The 20,691-nt window shown below is 35.8% G+C and overlaps 1 protein-coding gene across 13 annotated transcripts in view; it reads left to right on the top strand.

The window, feature by feature from the left end:
• Positions 1 to 1,603: 1,603 nt before the first annotated feature.
• Positions 1,604 to 20,691, top strand: part of ablim1a (actin binding LIM protein 1a) — a 56,476-nt gene continuing 37,388 nt past the window's right edge. For 3 of the 13 annotated variants that reach the window (XM_056248259.1, XM_056248261.1, XM_056248258.1), the window contains exon 1: positions 6,568 to 6,916. In XM_056248259.1, coding sequence (XP_056104234.1) covers positions 6,688 to 6,916 — 229 coding nt within the window. In that variant the 5' untranslated portion in view covers positions 6,568 to 6,687. Of the gene's footprint in view, positions 1,734 to 6,565; positions 6,917 to 15,646; positions 15,800 to 20,691 lie in introns of those variants that run through there. The other 10 variants (XM_056248269.1, XM_056248267.1, XM_056248265.1 and 7 more) reach the window with 7 other exon arrangements.

Genomic DNA, 20,691 nt, shown 5'->3' with positions numbered 1-20,691 from the left:
GTTCGCAGACAATCCACATGAGCCACTGCCGCCCCTTAGTAAGGTAGTTAGTTGTAGTTGTTAAGTTTAGGCATTGGGTAGGATTAAGGGATGTAGAATATGGTCATGCAGAATAAGGCATTAATATGTGCTTTATAAGTACTAATAAACAGCCAATATCCTAGTAATATACATGTAAATAAGCAAGTTAATATTGAGAATTGGACCCTAAACTAAAGTATTACCACTTTTATTAAAGGTGACATAAAATATGTACATTTACAGATGCCCACTTTTAACACATTTTCAAATGAACCAAAACTTTTTTGTGATCTTATTTAATAGCCGTTTTGAAAAAAAAGTTTGGGGTTGTAAGATTTGTTTTAAATATTTTTGAAAGAAGTCTCTTATGCTTACCAAGGCTGCATTTATTCGATCAAAAATACAGTAAAAACAATTAAATATTATTCCAATTTAAAATAACTTTTCTATTTTAATATATTTTAAAATGTAATTTATTCCTGTGAAATCAAATCTGAATTGTCAGCATCATTACTCCAGTCTTCAGTGTCACATGACATGATCCATCAGTATTCATTCTAATATGCTCAAGGAACATTTCTTATTATTATCAATGTTGAAAACAGTTGTGCTGCTTAATCTTTTGGTGGAAACTGTAGTTATTTTTCTTTTCAGGATTTTTTGATTAATATAAATTCAGCTTTTATTTGAAATAGAAATCTTTTGTAACAATGTTTAAGTTGTTCCTGTCACTTTTCATCAATTAAATGCATCCTTTCTTAATAAATGAAGAGAGTAAAAATCTAACTGACCCGCGTTATTAGCATTATACCGTCAACCTTCCACCCTAGATTACAGCATCAGCCATGGAAAAAAAAAACAATATCAGAGTTGATCGCTAGGCTACGGAAGCTGTTTTTCCATCCCATCTGACAAAATATGCGGATCTGTAGAAAATAATAATGGGATATTAAACCTTAGTATTTTATAATAATGATGAGAAACATTCCTGTTATGACTTCATATCTGCTAATAATGAGAAACCTCATAATAAGGATTTCTCAAAAATACTACGAGACACTAACTCACAATAATGACTTAATATATCTCATTATTAAAACAAAATCACAATTTTGAATCAACTGTGACAGAAACCGACTTCCATATCAGACACAGTGATTGACAAACCTAGCTGAATAATTCAGGCCAAGTATTTTTTAACAACATATGGATGGGTGTGTGTGTGTGTTCTTGCATCTCTGTGTCCGACAGCATCCCGTAAATGCCCCGCCCTGCCTCTGCACCAGGACATCAGACTTCTACCTGTTAGACTGCGGCATCACCGGCCTATCCTTGGCAACCGGTACCGCGGTAACCTGAGTCTCCTCCTCCACTTCCTCCCGGGTCCGGACACCAGAACGCATGCAGTGAGGACACACCGCCTCAGCACTTTCGTGAGTGTGTGTGTGTGTGTGTGTGTGCGAGGGGGAACGAGTCTGGTGTGTGTGTGTGTGTGTGTGTGTGTGTGCGCATGTGGCCCTGTGCGAATGTGAATAATTGATTAGGACGCAGCTTCAGAATGTCCTGCCGGGGCCGTCCTGTGAGTGTGTGAGGGTGTATATGCTTGTCAGTAGAGATGGGGGATAAGAGTGCAGTGCACCAGCAAAAACAGCCTCCTTACGATGGACTGTGCAACTACGCCCAAAAAATTACCTCCTGCTTCGGACTTGATGGTAAGCACCGTCTCAGACTTCCCAGTGTCTTGTTCTATGTGATATATGTGTTTATCTCTATAGGAGGCTTGGGGGCTTTGTGTTTACGCTTGGTTTGTGTTCATTGTTTTCCTTTGTAAGGGAGTTGTCTCTGATGTGTGCGCTGGAGCTGGATCAGTTTCCGCGAGGTGAACTGGGGCGCTTTGCTCTGCAGCAGAGAGATTTATTCCCACTGTACCTTGTGTTAGTTTGTGCTAAGCTAATTTGCTGTATGGTCCACTTCACAGAAGAAACGGCAAACTCGTCTGTCCCGAGTGTGTAGAGAACATGGAATTCAATGGGAGTGAGTGAAAGGAAGAATACAAATCTGAATGATAAAACATTAACGTAGATGGTATCTAAAACATATATGAAGAGGACATGATGTTCTGCCCATTCATTCACTGTGGTCTTTTTATATCACAGGAGATGCTTTAAGGGGGTCACCTAACAAGGGAAATTGTCATCATTTACTCACCCTCAAGTTGTTCCAAACCTGTTTGAATTTCTTTCTTCTGCTGAACACAAAACAAGATATTTTGAAGAAAATGGTTAACCAAACAGTTGATATGGGCTTCATTGACTTCCATAGTATGGAAAAGAAATATAGTCAATGGGGCCCATCAACTGACATTCTTCAAAATATCTTCTTTTGTGTTCAGCAGAAATAAGAGATTCATGCAGGTTTGGAGGAACTTGAGGATGAGTAAATGATGATGACAATTTTCATTTTTTGGGTGAACTATCCCATTAACTGATATCAGTGGATGAAGGATTTCAGCATGTTAAACTCTTCAGCCTTTTTGCGGTTTCTATGCCAAGTTCATGTGTCATGTTAGAGGCATGTTTAAGATGTTGTCAGAGTTTGAGTATCAGTTGAGTAGAGTCTAAGATGATGTAGCAGTTTTGGGCATCTTCGGAGACCATAAACAAAAACAGGGATTTTTAGGATCACAGCGGTTTTGGAGTTGTAATACTGCACTGATCAAAAGTGTGTGTGTGTGATATGCATATCTATTTATATTATTTTTAATATATTTTTGCACTCTATATATACACCACCGTTCAGAAGTTTAGAACATTATTTTAAAGAAGTCTCTTCTGCTCACCAAAGCTGCATTTATTTGATTCAAAATACAGTAAAAACACTAATATTGTGAATAATTTTTTATATATATATATTATAAAATGCAATTTATTCCTGTGATGCAAAGCTGAATTTTCAGCATCATTACTCCAGTCTTCAGTGTCACATGATCCTTCAGAAATCATTCTGATGATTTGCTGCTCAAGTAACATTTCTGATTATCAATGTTGGAAACAGTTGTTAAATTTTTTGATATTAAATAGAAATATAAAGCTTTTGTAACATTAGCAATGTCTTTACTGTCACTTCTGATCAATTTAATGCATCCTTGCTAAATAAGAATTCATTTCTTTAATTTATTTCCCAAAAAATCTTACTGACCCCAAACTTTTGAACGGTAGTGTATAATGTTACAAAAGATTTCCATTTCAAATAAATACTGTTCTTTTAAACTTTCTGTTCAATACAGAATCGTGAAAAAAAAAAAAAAAACTTTGATAATAATAAATGATAATGATAAGTAATTCATATTTATAGTGACTGTTATGTAAATGGCCTAAAATAGTGTTAAATTCTAGCAATGTCTAGTTTAATTTGCGGTAATTAAAGGTGTTGTAATTGATTTCGAAATTTTTCGAACCTCTTTCCAAAACTTCGCTCTCCAAAGACACGTCAGATCTTATGCCAGCAGTCCCAAATACACAAAACCATGGACATGCAGAGATTCAGATTGGATAAATAAGCTCTGTATTGTTCTCTTCTGCTTCTGAAAACACATATCGGTCAACCACTCAGCCTGAAGGCCCTTTCACTGAATCACGTCAACATTGTCCAATGCATTGAAACCCTTTCTTGAACTAATTTAAATTCACCAAGAGCACCCGGTCAGTAAAGTTCAATGTTCAGCAAGTTTATTTTTTCCTTTCTGCAATGTATCAAAGCAGTTATACAGGGACCTTTTCTGTTCTAAGCACAAATGTTTTTAAGCGGTTATGGTACATTTCCCACTATCTTTCTACCTAACAATCTTGTAAAATTGCCCTTTTTGTGTCATTTTTAACTTTTCATGTTGGCAGTGCATGGGTCATGTGAAAGGGCCTTGAAAGAGATCGGAAGAGAGCTTCATTTAACGGAGACAGCAGAGCTCTATTATTCATGAAGCCCTATATCATGCAGAAGCAGAGGAAGATCATGAGAAGTTCATCCCTCTTTCTCTCACTCTCTCTCTCGGTCACTCTAAACCCATCTCTCTTCACCCCTCCCTTTAAAATCTCATTTTCAGTTGACATGTAAATGATGTTCAACATTTGACAGTTTAAAGATTACATGCATAATTCTAATTCTGCCTCAGTCTGACTCTGTTATAAATTCTATCAGCGTCTGCAAAACTCTTTGATGCTCTTTTCCAAAAACCTAGTGAGCTGGTATGTTGCCAAGATAATCGCATGATACTTAGAGCAAAAAAAAAAAATCCATTGAATAGAAATATTGGAAAATAGAAATATTGAATTAAATAGAAAAACTTCAAATAGATTCATTAAATAAATGTTTTAGTTATTAAATAAATTGTGTGCGTGTGTATATATTAATTTATATAATCACTGTCCAGATGTTTTGCATTATCTTATAACCTTCACTGTAAAGGATAAGTATGATGTAGCAGTTTGTCCAAAATAAGTTATCTTAGAAATGAAAGATAATTACCTTTCTGTACAACCTTTCTTAAAATATTGCTAGCATATACACCTTTATAGGTTTTGAAACAGAGCCTGTGTGTGTTTAATAAGTAAAAACTGCTGAGCCACGGTCTCTCTAATGCATCTGAGTGCAGAAAGACCCTCTGCGGGGTCTCAGCACATGTCTCTTAAATCGCATTCTTTACTCTGTAATTTCATAAAGCCAGTAGGTTAGTGCTTTTCTCCACTATTTGTCATCATTTGGTGAATTATCTCCTTCAGTCAATGACAGCGCCTAAAGCACTCTTCGACATTACAAGTTACGTAATCAGATTACCTTTTCAAAGTAATGCATTACTTTTAAATTTTCTACAAAATATCTGAAAGGTTTGTTTGAGCTGCGTCCTCTACTGTACAGGCGTGAGTTAGCATTGTCTTCATCCCTTATTTTGTTTGTTTTGTTATTAAAAAACAAACAAGCAAGGCCAGCCCAGGTGAGAAAAAGTCATTCAAAAGTAATGTAATGGATTACTTTACATAAAAAGTAACTAAGTAAAGCAATTAGTTACTTTTTTTAGGGAGTACCACAATATTGTCATGAATTGCTTTTAAAAGTAACTTCCCCAACACTGCTCTTCAAACAGCATTAGATTACTAAACTATGTTTGATTTATAATTACTAATGTCTGTCATGTAGTTTACTGGACTCGTTTTTTATCAGATCTAGTCGGTTGTCTGGCTGTGGGTGTTACAAAAGGTTATGTGCTCTGGATGCATTGTGTATTATTTTATATGTATTACAATTTATTTACTTTATTATTTTATATAATTAATTTGATTTACTCTTCTTTTAAATTGTCTATCTTTTTATCATTTATGTAATTTGTTTAATTATGCCAACTCTAATACCACCCAGAAAATTGGCAGAAAGCCCCCCAAAAAAGAAAAACCCATAATGAAGTTTCAGCACAATGGGAAATTCAGCTGTAGTTACAATATTGGATGAAGATCAAAATAAATGAAAATCCCATATATTCTTATCTGGACATTTTGAATACATTCTCTAGAAAATTATTATAATAAATAACTGCCGTTTCCTGTTTCCCCTTTTATTTTATTTATTTATTTATTTATTGATTTTAATCAGAAAATGTGCTTGTTTATTTATGCCCATTTGTTCTCACCTATTTCCTCCAGAGGCGAGGGAACAAATAGAGAGGTTTGGGTGGGATTTATGAACTTGTAACGGTTATTACACCTCTAATTTCATCTCCATAAGACATTCATTAAACCACAACAGTTTGATTATTTTTTTTATGAGTTGTGCCAAACAGCTGCCATTATATTAATAATAGTATATCACAAAATGAATTGCTCAAGATTACAGACTCTGCGAGCATATGAAGAATTAACATTTTGATTATTGCTGCCACGATCATAATCCTTTTTTTTTTATCGTTGTAACATCAGATTTTTTCCTTCTGACGCCGCTTTCTTTGGCTGAATTAGAAAATCCTGTGATTAAAGATTTAAAGGAGTTTGTGGGATTATAACTAATCTGTGTCTGTTTCAGCTAATCTCGTGCATTACATTTCAATTGTATTAATAGATAATGGACTGCAGTTTCTAAAAAAAGAATCGAACTGTTCAAATAAGGGCTTGCTAATTGTCTCAAAGATGACCATTCTTGATTTGGATCCAGATCAGGGTATTTTTAGTTGTGTCGTTAAACTGCTCTGAGCAAGGAGCTTGTGCTGCAGCGGCGTCGGAAAACCCCGTCCGAGAGATAGACGTCAGGGTTGATCCGCTTAGGAGAAGGAAAGGAGCTATTCGAGACACTTCTTACTGTCCACTCTGGATTGGGGTTCACCTGTGGTCTTCACCTGAGCCAGAAGTAGGAGCATTGCATCTGGCAAGCACTAAATTGTGACGAGTAAGCATTTAATTGAAGATTTGTTAACCTGAAGATCAGAGTGTTTTGGTTGGAGTTTGGCGCTCTCTGCAGACTCGCCGGCTGGAACGTGGAAGCTGACCGCTGGGTCAAAGGGCTTTTTGGGAGATCACCGGTCATCATTTGCATCTGGATATTGAGTCAGTTGTGGAGAAGACTAATTCCTAAAGCATTTTTGGGCAGGTTTGGTGTGTTTTTAAGGACTTATTGTGCACCACAGCCATGCCTTCCCTTCCCACTTTGAACAGCCTGGGGAAACTGTGCGGCTCGGGACGCAGTCAGCAGGTGGATCGCACCCGGATCAAACGCACAAACTCCGTCAAACGCATGTCTGTCATAGAGGATGGACGTGTGGCAGAAGTGCTGTACCTCATTCCCAAACAGTCCATGATGCAACAGCTGCCGTTTATCAACCCTGACGACTACTACCTGAGCGAGAGCCTGACGCCCGGTACGAACAGTGGGTTGCGCTTTATATTGTGCTTCAAACCCAGCATCGCACACCTCTTGTTCATTGCATAATACTGTAAGAGACAGTATTAGATTAGTTTTCAAATTTAGACCCATGATCAACTGAGCGATGGTATTTGTAAAGTTCAATTGTTTATTTTAAGGAAACTTTTGTTTTACAACAAGTAATTTAATTACTGTAATTTAGTTACTTTTCTCTTGAATAAGTAAAGTACTCTTAATTTTTCTGTTATTTAATTAGTTACTACTGATAAATACTGTATAGGCTATAGAACAATTGATTGCACTTTATTTTACAGTATGCTACTTACAGTGTTCTTAGCTGGGTAATATAAGGCAACTACATTGGTTTAGGTTAGTACCTAGTTATTACCTGGTTATTGTAATCACTGTAATAAGTATCCTACATAGTAAGTACATGCGGAAAAGGACTGTAAAATAAAGTGCTACCAAATAAACATATATAAACGTATATAAAACAATAGTGGAGTTAACATCAGAATTTAACGTCTAATGTTAAAATGTATGTTTTTAATATAACCTCCCTTTAAACACTGGTCAGTTCAAGAATAATTGATGCAATTTTATATTATTTATTTGAAAGAATTAAAAATAGCAGTTTCATGTCTATCCCTGTATTGTTCAACCGTAATTTGTAATATATAATGCAATACTTTTTAAAGAGAGGGTTTAAGCACAGTAATCTTATTACACTTTTTGAGATGCAATAGTATTTAATTACTTTTTTAGTGTAACTTACCCAACACTGGTCCTAGTAATGCTGTGTCTTTGTCGACAACATGATCTCATTAGTATTCATAATTTCATATGGAAAATATTTTTTATGAATATTCCAACAGCTTCCAAAACATGAATCCTTATATATATATATATATATATATATATATATATATATATATATATATATATATATATATTAGTGTTGTCAAAAATATCGATATTTCGATAAATATCGATACTGAAATATCTGAACGGTACCAATACTAATTTCCCGAAGTATCGATACTAGCCGAGCAGTCACGTTCACTTCTCTCAAAAGGCGCGTTGACAAACACCACACGTGACGCACTCGTCTCATTCGCTCTGGTTAAATAGCAAAAGTGAAGTGAATGGAAAGATGGCGAGGGCCGCGCCCCCGCGACCGGCTTTGGTTGATTGATTAAGAACACCACGAGCGGGCATGTCGGAGAATAGCGCGGACACGCGTAAAAAACACACCGCGAGCGGGCATGTCGGAGAATAGCGTGGACACGCGCTACACACCGCGAGCGGGCATGTCGGAGAATAGCGCGGACGCGAGCGGGCATGTCAGAGAATAGCGCGGACACGAGCTACACACCGCGAGCGGGCATATCGGAGAATAGTGCGGACACGCGAGCGGGCTGCGGGCACCCAACAGATTGTTTGACTATCAATAATCCCTCACATCACTCATTTTTTTAAATTATTGTATAGGTGAAAACAGACTTAAGGAACAGGCTCCAGGGGTAGGCTACTATTTAGCAGCAAATGCTCAGCATCAGGGGTGTTTGTTGTTTGGACAGACCTGCCCCCACTGCTAAAAAAAAAATCCTCAAGGAAACACTGTAACTCTTCCCATTTGAACTTTTCTGAAACATTAACCAAGATGGCCTAGTATTGTTGTTGATAAGAGTCTGTGTTGTCTCGTTTTAATTCTTAAAGTTAACATAATCTGACTGAGGAATCTTAGACAAGTAAATATTGTAACTGTGGTCAAATGTAAATTAACTGGTGCCTATTTAACTTTATTCAAAAAATATTATTTAATTCTGCAATTTTCCTTCATTAGCTATTATCATCAATTTGATTACACAGATATTAATTAAACTAAACAGCTAGACAATGGCATCTCTGAATTCAATAATGACATGCCTTTAACTGAAAATTGAATGTTTAATCTTATTATTATACATTACTGACTCTCTATCCTCCAAGAACTCAGGACATTTTTGTTCATGTAAAATATACCTCATTGTCATGTTCTAGACTTGTTATATTTAGCTTTAAATTAAAAAAATACCCCCTTAATATTGTGGCAGTTTTTTCTCCGTGGTATCGAAAATGGTATCGAATATCGATATTTTTCAAGGTATCGTATCGAAGTTAGAAATTCTAGTATCGTGACAACACTAATATATATATATATATATATATATATATATATATATATATATATATATATATATATCAGTTGCTTTTAATGGGATGGAAGCAATTAATTATGCTAATCAAGATGTAGTGCTCATCTAAGTGCAAGGAAACATCTTGACGCATCAAACTTTTGTGAGTGTGTGTGTATATGAGGAGAAAAGAGCATTATGCAATTTATTAATCAGTACACTAATGTCAAAAAATGATGGTTACTGCTTTTCGAAAATGAGTTTTATGTAACTGTAAACTTCTTCAAGGATGCTTGAATCTTGCAAAAAGGCTTTACTCGTATTAGACCATCGGACAGATCCAGCATGTCAGATTTCCTCCATCAGGAGTCTTCAGATTTCTTGGGATTTGCTTGTAAACTCTTGTTTGGGTAAAGATTTACACAAACAGATTACAGCAATTTTGTGGGAAAGGAACTTCATTTGGCTTGAAAGAAGAAGCTTTTACATGCATTGCCGTTCAAAAGTTGGGGGTCAGTAAGATTTTGTGGTGTTGTTTTTTTTATAAAAACGTGTTTTTTTAACGTTACAATAAGGTCTCATTTGTTAACATTAGTTAATTTATTAACTGTAAATGAACTAACAATGAGCAATACATTTGTTACAGTATTTCGTTCATTGTTAGTTCACGTTAGTTCACAGTGAAATTACTAATAGTAACAAATACAACGTTTGTATTTGTAAATTTTGAAATTAGCATTAACTAAGATTAATAAATGCTGTCTAAATATTGTTTATTCTTAGTTCATATTAACTAAAGTTGTTAACTAATGAAACCTGTGGCAAAAGTGGCAGTAAAGACATTTATAATGTTTGCATTGAGTCTTTCTATTAATTAAAGAATCCTGATAAGTATACTTTCCACAAACATATTAAGCAGCACAGCTGTTTTCAACAAGAAATGTTTCTTGAGCAGCAAATCAGCATATTAGAATGATTTCTGAAGGATCATGCAAGACGGAAGTAATGATGCTGAAAATTCAGCTTTGACATCACAGGAATAAATTACATGTTTATATAGATTCAAATAGAAAACAGTTATTTTAAATGGTAATAATATTTCACATAACTTTTTATTTACTCTATTTTTGATGCAGTCTTGCTGAGCATAAGAGACCTCCTTAAAACATTTTAAAAATCTTATATCAACCCCAAAAAAGATGTTTCTTGTGTTTATGTCGTTTGTAGACAGTAGTAAAAATGACACAAGCAGGTGCACAGCTAAATGTACATTTATTTTAATGTTTTAGGACACCGTATCAATTTAAAAGTGTAGCAACTCTCGAGATGTCTGTGTTCTGTTTTACGGCATATTTGTTGATTTAAGTTGCATTGCCCCCATCCTGGCATTCCTTGATGAACCATATAGATCCGCTTGGAAGAGTTTACTTCCGGACATTACTGTGGAGAACTAAGAGCTTTTACAGGGTCATCTGAGAAGGGCAGACAGTCAGTAATTGTGGAGCAGTGTTCTTGGAAAAGATAATGGCATGACAAATCAATGAAAATGCTCTTATGTATATAACAATAAGTTGTAATTATTTAACAGTGCAGTGCTATTGCACAGAGATTCAAACAAATTGCACAGAGTTTGATGCATGTGAAACAATTTTAAAATCGAAATTAGATGCAGCAGGGCTGGATTATGAATGGAGCAGATGCCCCAGGACCTCAGAATAGGCCCCTGACTACTAGATTTAGTCATCTATTGTGAAAAAAATGTTCCTAATCTTTGCACAAATTTAAATATGATGATCAATATAATGAAAATGTTTTAGCCCATCCTATCTGATGCTGAATGTTATGTTGACATCATGCAAGTTGAATCTACAGCAGAGATTATTAATATAACTATACATCTTCCATTACATTAATACATTTGGCAGATGCTTTTACCTCAAAACTTGACCTCCTGTTCTCTGGGAGCCAAGCCCATGGCATTACTAATGCAAAACTTAACCAGTTGAGTGAAGCATAAGCGCCAGTCGCATACATTTAGTTCTCCAGAGTATTTAGCTTTTAGAAATGTGTCCGCACTAATCCAGTCTATGATTAGGTAAAGTACGTTTTTGCGTACGGAAAAGTGTTCATTGATGCTTCTAGGCATGTGTTGTGAGGTCACGCTACCACCTGAGGTTGATGATCCTCAAGTTAACTCTGATCCAGACTAGATGCCACAACAACAGATCGCCCATTCAGGATGCGTTGTGAGGTCACGCTGCCACCTCAGGGTGATGATCCTCAGGTTACCTCTGATCCAGACTATGTCCAAAATATATTAGTTTCCACAAAAATATTAACAAAACCTGCATTTTTTCATTGTTTTAAGTTGTATGAACTTGTTTCTTTTAATTTAAACAAACTTAAATTTAACTGAAACTGGGCTGGGATTTCTATTTCCCAGGATGCTTTTCCATGACACTCGAAAGGGAGAGTAAATGCTCCAATTAAAAGTTTGTTTGTGGGTTGTGTGTGTGTGGTTTTTTTTTCTGCAAGATTAATGCCAAGTGTGAGATTTAGTGTTTAATGTTTTGCTATGCGAATTTCAAATAGCTTCTGTTATGTCAGGGTTTTGGGGGGTTCCCATAATGGTGTACTCATGCAATTGCTATGCTATCAAAGCTTTGCATTACCGATTAAATAAGTAAGCATTTGCATGCTGCAATATACACAATACAGTATATATGTGTCATGGCAAAGCATGCTGGGAAATAGAAATCCCAGTCCAGTCTCAGTTAAATTTGAGTTTGTTTAAATTTAAAGAAAACTATGAAACAATTCAGATTACTTAAGATGTGTCTGTTTTGAGAACTCAGAAGAAAAAGTTCTAAATACTCATAAAAGTTCATTTGATTGGACTAATTTGTTTAATTTAAGTTCACCCTACTCAAACCAATTAAGTATTTTAATTAGGGTTAGGGTTTGATTAGGGTTTACAGTGTCACTTAACTAGATATTAACGAGCAGAAATGTGCATTCTGCTTTGTTTTTGAGCTTGTGAAAAAAAAATTTACTGAGAGAAATTGTGATCAGAAAGTACACACATTTCGGCTCATTTCCTCTTTATTTTGTGTTGTGAATCATACCGCTATGTTGTTTGAGTGGTTTTTGCTGTTTGAAATAGCTTATTGTGGTGTCAGCTATTTCTGATAAACCCATTCAAAACTGCATGTATGAATGAACAAAATGAAGTAATTTAAGATCTGTCTAAAAGCAATCAGTCACCGCACCGGTAAAGCTTCACAATACTGAAATATTTGGAATTTATATGTTGCTTGCAATTTGTTTATTTATTTATTTTGTGAGAATTTACAGCTATTTTTGAACAGAGTGAACTCGGTGGAGTGTTTTTGTCCACATAATAGTATAGAAGATGTTCTGCTCATGTAGTTCTTTGAGAGTGGGTGTCACTCAGACAACTGTTGTGTCTAGTAATAGGATTGTCAGAGCTTAATCACAGGGATATTTATAGTGGATTAAACAAGATCATGTTCTGTCCGCTGCCATGATCCCAGACAAACCTGTGTGATCTAAGGATATGTCAGGTGAAGGCGGCACGGCTGGCCTTTCTCAGCAAAGATCCTGACATATTTTAGTTATTTTATGAGTAGCAGGATGGGCTGAGCACATGAGTTTTGAAGTATTATGCCTAGTTCTGTCATGATCTCTAGATGGCGCAAGCTGATGATATTTACAGCGTTAACTTCTTGGCACAAGCTGATTGGTTCACATTGCATCTGCAGCCAATGAGCTTTCTGCTCAATATTTAAATGGCTGGTTACCATTCACCATTTCGAAATTCATCTAAAACCCTCCATCTTCCCCAGCTCCACCTGTATAGATCTGTTAGGGGTAATTGATAAATGTTATTTGTGCAGCATGTCTTACATACTTATGGAAGCTTGTTTCCGCCACTGAAAAAAAATAATAATAATAATTGCGACTTTTTATCTCACAATTGCGAGATATGAAGTCAGAATTGTGAGAAATAAAGTCGCAATTGCGAGATATAAAGTCGCAATTCTGAGAAATAGTTGCAATTGCGAGAAAAAGACAGAATTTAGACTATCTCACAATTCTGACTTTACTACACGCAATTCTGACTTTATAACACGCAATTGCGACTTTATATCATGCATTTCTGACTTTATAACACGCAATTGCGACTTTATATCAATCAATTCTGACTTTATTTCTCACAATTCTGACTTTATAACACGCAATTGCGACTTTATATCAATCAATTCTGACTTTACAACACGCAATTGCGACTTTATATCAAGCATTTCTGACTTTATAACACACAATTGCTACTTTATATCAATCAATTCTGACTTTATTTCTCACAATTCTGACTTTATAACACGCAATTGCGACTTTATATCACGCAATTCTGACTTTATATCTCGCAATTCTGACTTTATAACACGCAATTGCGACTTTATATCAAGCATTTCTGACTTTATAACACACAATTGCTACTTTATATCAATCAATTCTGACTTTATTTCTCACAATTCTGACTTTATAACACGCAATTGCGACTTTATATCACGCAATTCTGACTTTATATCTCGCAATTCTGACTTTACAACACGCAATTGCGACTTTATATCACGCAATTCTGACTTTACAACACGCAATTGCGACTTCATATCAAGCAATTCTGACTTTATAACACGCAATTGCGACTTTATATCACGCAATTCTGACTTTACAACACGCAATTGCGACTTTATATCACGCAATTCTGACTTTACAACACGCAATTGCGACTTTATATCACGCAATTCTGACTTTACAACACGCAATTGCGACTTCATATCTCGCAATTCTGACTTTACAACACGCAATTGCGACTTTATATCAAGCATTTCTGACTTTATAACACGCAATTGCGACTTTATATCACGCAATTCTGACTTTACAACACGCAATTGCGACTTTATATCACGCAATTCTGACTTTACAACACGCAATTGCGACTTTATATCAATCAATTCTGACTTTACAACACGCAATTGCGACTTTATATCTCACAATTCTGACTTTACAACACGCAATTGCGACTTTATATCAATCAATTCTGACTTTACAACACGCAATTGCGACTTTATATCTCACAATTCTGACTTTATATCTCACAATTCTGACTTCATATCTCACAATTCTGACTTTACAACACGCAATTGCGACTTAATATCACGCAATTCTGACTTTATATCCTGCAATTGCGACTTTATATCAATCAATTGTGACTTTATATCTCGCAATTCTGACTTTATAACACGTAATTGCGACTTTATATCAAGCATTTCTGACTTTATAACACGCAATTGCGACTTTATATCACGCAATTCTGACTTTACAACACGCAATTGCGACTTTATATCAATCAATTCTGACTTTACAACACGCAATTGCGACTTTATATCTCACAATTCTGACTTTACAACACGCAATTCTGACTTTATATCTCCCAATTCTGAGAAATAAAGTCAGAATTGTGAGATAAAAAGTCGCAAATTACCTTTTTTATTTTTCATTCTGTGGCGGAAACAAGCTACCATACATACTCACAGCAGCGTATCCGCGTATTCAATTTTAATATTTTTTTATTCGCTTTAAAAAAAAAAAATTATGAGACTTTTCAGTGAAATAAATGACATTTAAGAAATAGAATCCAATTTTTAAATGCAGAAGCCATTTTCATATTGAATCCTCTGAGAAAGGTCAACACTGTGATAACTCTGGCTATGTTTTCATGCATCTCAGAAAACTGCTTATTCCAGGGTTTTAGCAGAAAGCAGCAGTTTTCTGGTGTGCTTGTAAAAGTACTGACAGCTCTAGCCTAGGCTATTTGTATAATAGCCTATTTGTATATTAGCATCCCGACCATCCCGGGACAGTAACATTGGCTCAACCTAAGGTGTGAGTTTGTTCAACCAATAGCAGGCAGTGTGTGTTTGGGAAAAATCATTATTATTATTACTATTTTTAATTCCATTTACTGATGTTAATTAGCCTAGAAATCTAGACGCACCCTAGCGGCAGCAAAAATCATTTCGCTGCCAGTGAAACATCTTGATGTAGGTCTGGCATGCCAGGCTAGATGTTAATGGCAAAGAAATTACACACTTTAGTAATATTTTTATTCGATGTTAGTATTTGTTTGAATATTTGTTTGTTTTTTTATATTTAAATACATATGAACCTCATTACCTGTAAAACATTGTTTTACCCGTTTGATATGAACCTTTTGAAAGCTTGTTCTAGCCTAATCAAGGCAAATTGGCTGCCACAATCATAAATCTGCTTGGCAGAGCCGGTAACTTCCAGACTGCAGAGGAAGATGGGCGAGTCCTCGGATTAATGAGACAGAAAAGGGGGATGGGACGAGGGGTGGGGGCAGAAGGAGGAGGAGAAGAGAACAGAGGGGTACAGGGGAGCAGGCACACGCCGGGCTGCCTCTGTTGTTTTAGGAGACATTTAAGCTTTCTCTTACTCACATTTTCCTCTTTCCTCCTGTTCATCTGTATTAGTTAACTGGATTTTTGCTTAGCTTTTTGAATGCGGCGTTGAATCTCTCTGGATACGACTCCACCAGGGCTGGTTATTGATTCATATCCACTTATCACTGATGGTCATGGTCAAAAAGAAAGGTAATTGTGTGTGTGTGTGTGTGTGTGTGTGTGTGTGTGTGTGTGTTAGTGAGAGTTACTGACCATCTTTATATCTTAATGTAGTCACGTTGCACACTTTTAAGAGTAAATAGTCCATTATAATCTCAGAAACCAGTCACTTTTATGCCTTTCGAGAGGTTTATAATGAGTGTGAATGTGTTCATTACATTCTGTTCTTTCACCGCTATCAGTCCCATCATGCTTTATCTGCAGAGATGCAGGTTGGATCTCACTTCTTTTTTTGACATGGTATTTTGTGGTTCATTTGTTAAACATAGGTTGATAATCTTTGTTTATGTCCAGGTTGTTTGGATTTAGCCGTTGTGTTTGAGCTATTTGAATCACTGGAACTGTTATATAATAGAAAGCGTCCTTTGTGCTGCAGTCGTACCTTTCAGGTCCACAGGTTATTGGATCAAAACTGTCGGTCATTTCACTGTGGGATTGAGTTAGCGGCATGTCTCCTGTCATCGCCGTTGTTTCGGCTGTGTTGCAGTTTTAAATGGGATGCAGAACCGTGAGGTACACACGCGAAGCCCGCAGCCGTCGCCATAGCAACGCCGACAGGAAGGTAGAGTCCATTGTTGTGTCTCGCCTGCAGTGGCCTCTTTCGGTTTAAAGATGTCTCATCCCTGCTGCAGTTCATCTGCAGAGACGCACACTTTCTGTTCATATCCTGCATTGTGTCTTTGACTATAAATCAAGAATGGGACATTTATTAAGGGCTTTTTACAATACTAGAGGGAAGACTGCAAGTGTAAAATGCATCTTTGTTAGCACAAACATTTACATGCATTTGAGCCACATTAAGTATTTTAAGATTTGTCCTCATAGATGTATATCCTCATAGACCTTCAGTATTGATTTACAGTAATTTGAGAGTATGCAATATTATGATACTACAGTATTGGGTTACTTTATTTCGATGGTCCTCTTTAGACATTCTACTACCTATAAGTAACTTTGCAACTACATGTCAACTATCTCTCACTAGAGTATTAGTACACTGTTATTAGACTGTTAGGGTTCGGGTTAGTAGAATAATTTGACATGTAGTTGCAAAGTTACTTATAGTCAGTAGAATGGCTGTTGGGGAGCATCAGAATAAAGTGTTCGTATATTAAGCAGACAGTCTACTAATACTCTAATGACTGCTAGCTGACATGTAGTTGCAAAGTTACTATCTATACTGGACCACAGAAATAAAGTGTTACCTTGGGATGTTCCATGAAAACATGCCGGCAAAGTAAATGCTCTTACAAAAAGTACTTTTTTTAGTACCAAGGTGATGTCACTGTGCCTTTGTATAAGTGGAATTTAAGTTCTTCAAAGAACACCATGGAATTACCATAATGTCCAAAAAACATGGTATATTTAATGTTAATACCATGGTGTTTCTTGTCCAAAGGCGGCATTGCATGTACCCGTCATAGAGAAGCCAATCATATAATGCAATTGAGAAAATACAAATCCAAAATTATAGATGAATCCAAGCAAATTTTGTAAGTATTGGTAAAAATAGTTCAATCTATTTTACCATATCTTTGTATGCTTATTAGAGTATTGTGCCATTAGCTTAGCAGTATGGCAATGCAAAACTCTATTGAAATGCATACAGCAATCACACTTCACAGTCAAGGCAGCTGTCTATAGACAGTAGAGAGCGAGTCCATCAAGCTGAAGTAATATGAGTAATGCTGGGCTCTCAGAGCTGGAGGTTAACTGTTCTGACCGGCCCACTTAATCTTGTTTTGCCACTTCAGAGCTTAATCAGCAAATGCCTGGAGGAAGTGTTTTATAAAGCTCCACAAAGAGTTTGAAGTACGGTAGCTGTCATATACTCTCCCACTCTCTTACGACTCTCATTCTCTTTTTCTGTGCATGTAAGATCCCTCAGTATAGTAGGTTTTTTTAGTTTTTTTTTTGCATTAGTGAGTGATTAATATGGCTTGTAGACTGTGAGAACTGTTATATAATGTATTTTTTTACAGGCTTGGACCTGGGTAATATCTAGAGACCATATTGTAGATTTACATCGTATAGAGACCTAGCAATGCCCTACAGTGCAAAAAAAGATTTTCTAAATCCGTATTTTTGTCTAGTTTTCCATTACAAATATCTAAACATTCTTAAATTTGGCATGAAATGGAAGTTGCGTTACTATTTTCTTCCCTATTATGATGTATATTCAAGTGAAACAGTTTCTTGAATAAGAAAAATGATGGCCGGGGTTTAATTTTGTCCATCAGGGATTGATTGGATGGGTGTGGTTTGCTATTGGTGGATCTCATGTGAGTGACAGGTTGTCCCGCCCTCGCGCCAGTAAACACATCACCAGAGAAGAGAAGAGATGTTGCTGCAAGAGGAATGAGAAGTTATTTCGATTAAAGATTAGATCAGATTAGAGCACATAAATAAATAAAAAATGATGTGCACAGATAAATCTTTTATAATAAATACTGCAATATTCCATAGAAAAAAATAATTGTCCATTTTGATTTCATGGTGACTTGAAATCTAACATGCATTAACTTGAGAAGGAAAAATATATCAAAATAAGTGAGTTTATGGTTAAAACAAGAAAATATATCTGTGAGTGGATTAAGAAAAATAATCTTGTTTTCTCTTTGAATTACTTTTACTTTCTTGTTTGAAGCAAGAACTCACTTAATTTTGATTTTTTTTTTTTCTTCAGAAAACAAGACCTCATTTATGGATAGTTCACTCAAAGATGAAAATTGTCATCATTTACTCACCCTCAAGTTGTTCCAAAACTGTATGAATTTCTTTCTTCTGCTGAACACAAAACAAGATATTTTGAAGAATGATGGTAACCAGACAGTTGATTGAAGCCATTGACTTCCATCATATTTTCCATAGAGATATTTTCCCCCCCAATACTATGGAAGTCAATGGGGCTCATCAACTGTTTGGTTACCCATATTCTTCAAGATATATGTTGTGTTCAGCAGAAGAAAGAAAGTCATACAGCTTTGGAACAACTTGAGGGTGAGTAAATCATGACACAATTTTCATCTTTGGGTGAACTATCCATATATTAAGTCATGTTTCTTGTCAAATCGTGTTGTAATCATATAAAAGCGGGGAAACATTTAAGACACCTTCGTTTACATTTTATTTTACCTGTACTTCTTCCGCTTTTTAATGTTTTTAAATGTACTTTCACTGATGATATATTTATAATGGATAATGACGCTTCATCTCTGGCAGTGAGAGATACGGCTCTGATCCCACTTTCCAGTGCTTTGTTTAGCCTGGGACGTGAGGGTGAAGAGGGTTTGGAAAGGGGGCAGGGGAAGAGAGTCGACGCATAAATATGTATGAAAAAAGTCTGCGTCTGCGAAATGAATGTCCCTCGAGACTCGTACAATCCAACATGCATGCACACACACACACACACACACAGCCCTTCCCTGTAATGCTGATTCAATAGCGCAGGGACTGTCTGTCTGATCTTCAACACTTCGAGACAGAATGAGCCGCTCCTTCTGGATTAGTGTAGACACCGTGGAGAGAAGGGAATGATGGGTTGGAATCTTAAGAGATGCTTCCTTGATTCAGAGATTTTGAGAAGGTTTTTGGGTGCACTGCTGTATAGTGGATATGATATTCTTCATTTGCAGCTGCAGTACTGCTGGCAAAACAAAAGTCTTTGTCAGTATGAAATGAAAATTCACATCTGTTTTCGAAATGCATGTTATTGATCTTATTGTGAACAATTCATCCAACCGTCATGGTTTTTTACCTGGTCATTTTTCATCAATATGTCATAATTTGACATGATGACAAAATAATTCTTTCTGATGACGTATACTGAACAATTATTTGTAAACCCCGTCCCTTTCTTACAATCGACTGCAAGCTCACATTCAGATCTGTCACATTACAAAAGAAAAAGCTGCTTTTGTTTCATCGTGACTTTAAAGGAACAGATCATCCAAATTGTGAGTAAATTATTTAAATCATTATTTAAAGTAGTAGGTCATCCAGGGACTTTTCGCCTGTTTTATGAATACTGTATTCAGACATACTACTTGGCTCACATTCTGTTTTGTGGGTATAAATGTATATATATATATATATATATATATATATATGTATGTATGTATGCATGTATGTATGTGTATGTATATATATATATATATATATATGGATAATATATATGTGACACCACAAAATTCTGGAATCTGAGGGTACAAAAAATGTAAATATTGAGAAAATCGCCTTTAAAGTTGTCCAAATGAAGTCCTCTGTTGCTGCATCCAGCAAAAGTAACTTTGACATATTTACGGTAGGAAATTTACAAAATATCTTCATGGAACATGATCTTTACCTAATATCCTAATGATTTTTGCCATAAAATAAAAATCGATCATTTTGACCCATACAATGTATTGTTGGCTATTGCCACAAATATACCTGTGCGACTTATGACTAGTTTTGTGGTCCAGGGTCACATAGATGGATAGATGGATGGATGGCAGTTCAAATGTGTTTAAAATGACATGAGGGTGAGTAAATAATAAAAGTCATTATTCGATATTTTTTGCATGATCTATTCCTTTAAAGCCGCCACTGTCACATTTTACAAACACTAACAATTATAGAGGATGTTTTGGATAAAGTGAAGCTCAAAACGAATGGAAAATTAATGGAAAACAAATGCAGATCAATAATAGTAAAAGCTTTGCGTGTTTCTAAAGGAATGAGAAATGCTCGTCCGTGCCGTATTGCTCAGTGCTGAATTGATAATCAGGTTTGGAGGACATCTGAGGTGAGGTGGTGATGTTTTTATAAGGGATATTTTAAGGTACATGATCTGCCGTACGAATACTAAAGGAACTAGAGAC

This window comes from Rhinichthys klamathensis, unplaced genomic scaffold (assembly GCF_029890125.1).
Source record: "Rhinichthys klamathensis goyatoka isolate OS25496 unplaced genomic scaffold, OSU_Roscu_1.1 h1tg000053l_1, whole genome shotgun sequence".
Lineage (NCBI taxonomy): Eukaryota > Metazoa > Chordata > Actinopteri > Cypriniformes > Leuciscidae > Rhinichthys > Rhinichthys klamathensis.
Note: the sequence above shows the minus strand (reverse complement) of the source record. Positions and strands in the feature narration are given on the sequence as shown.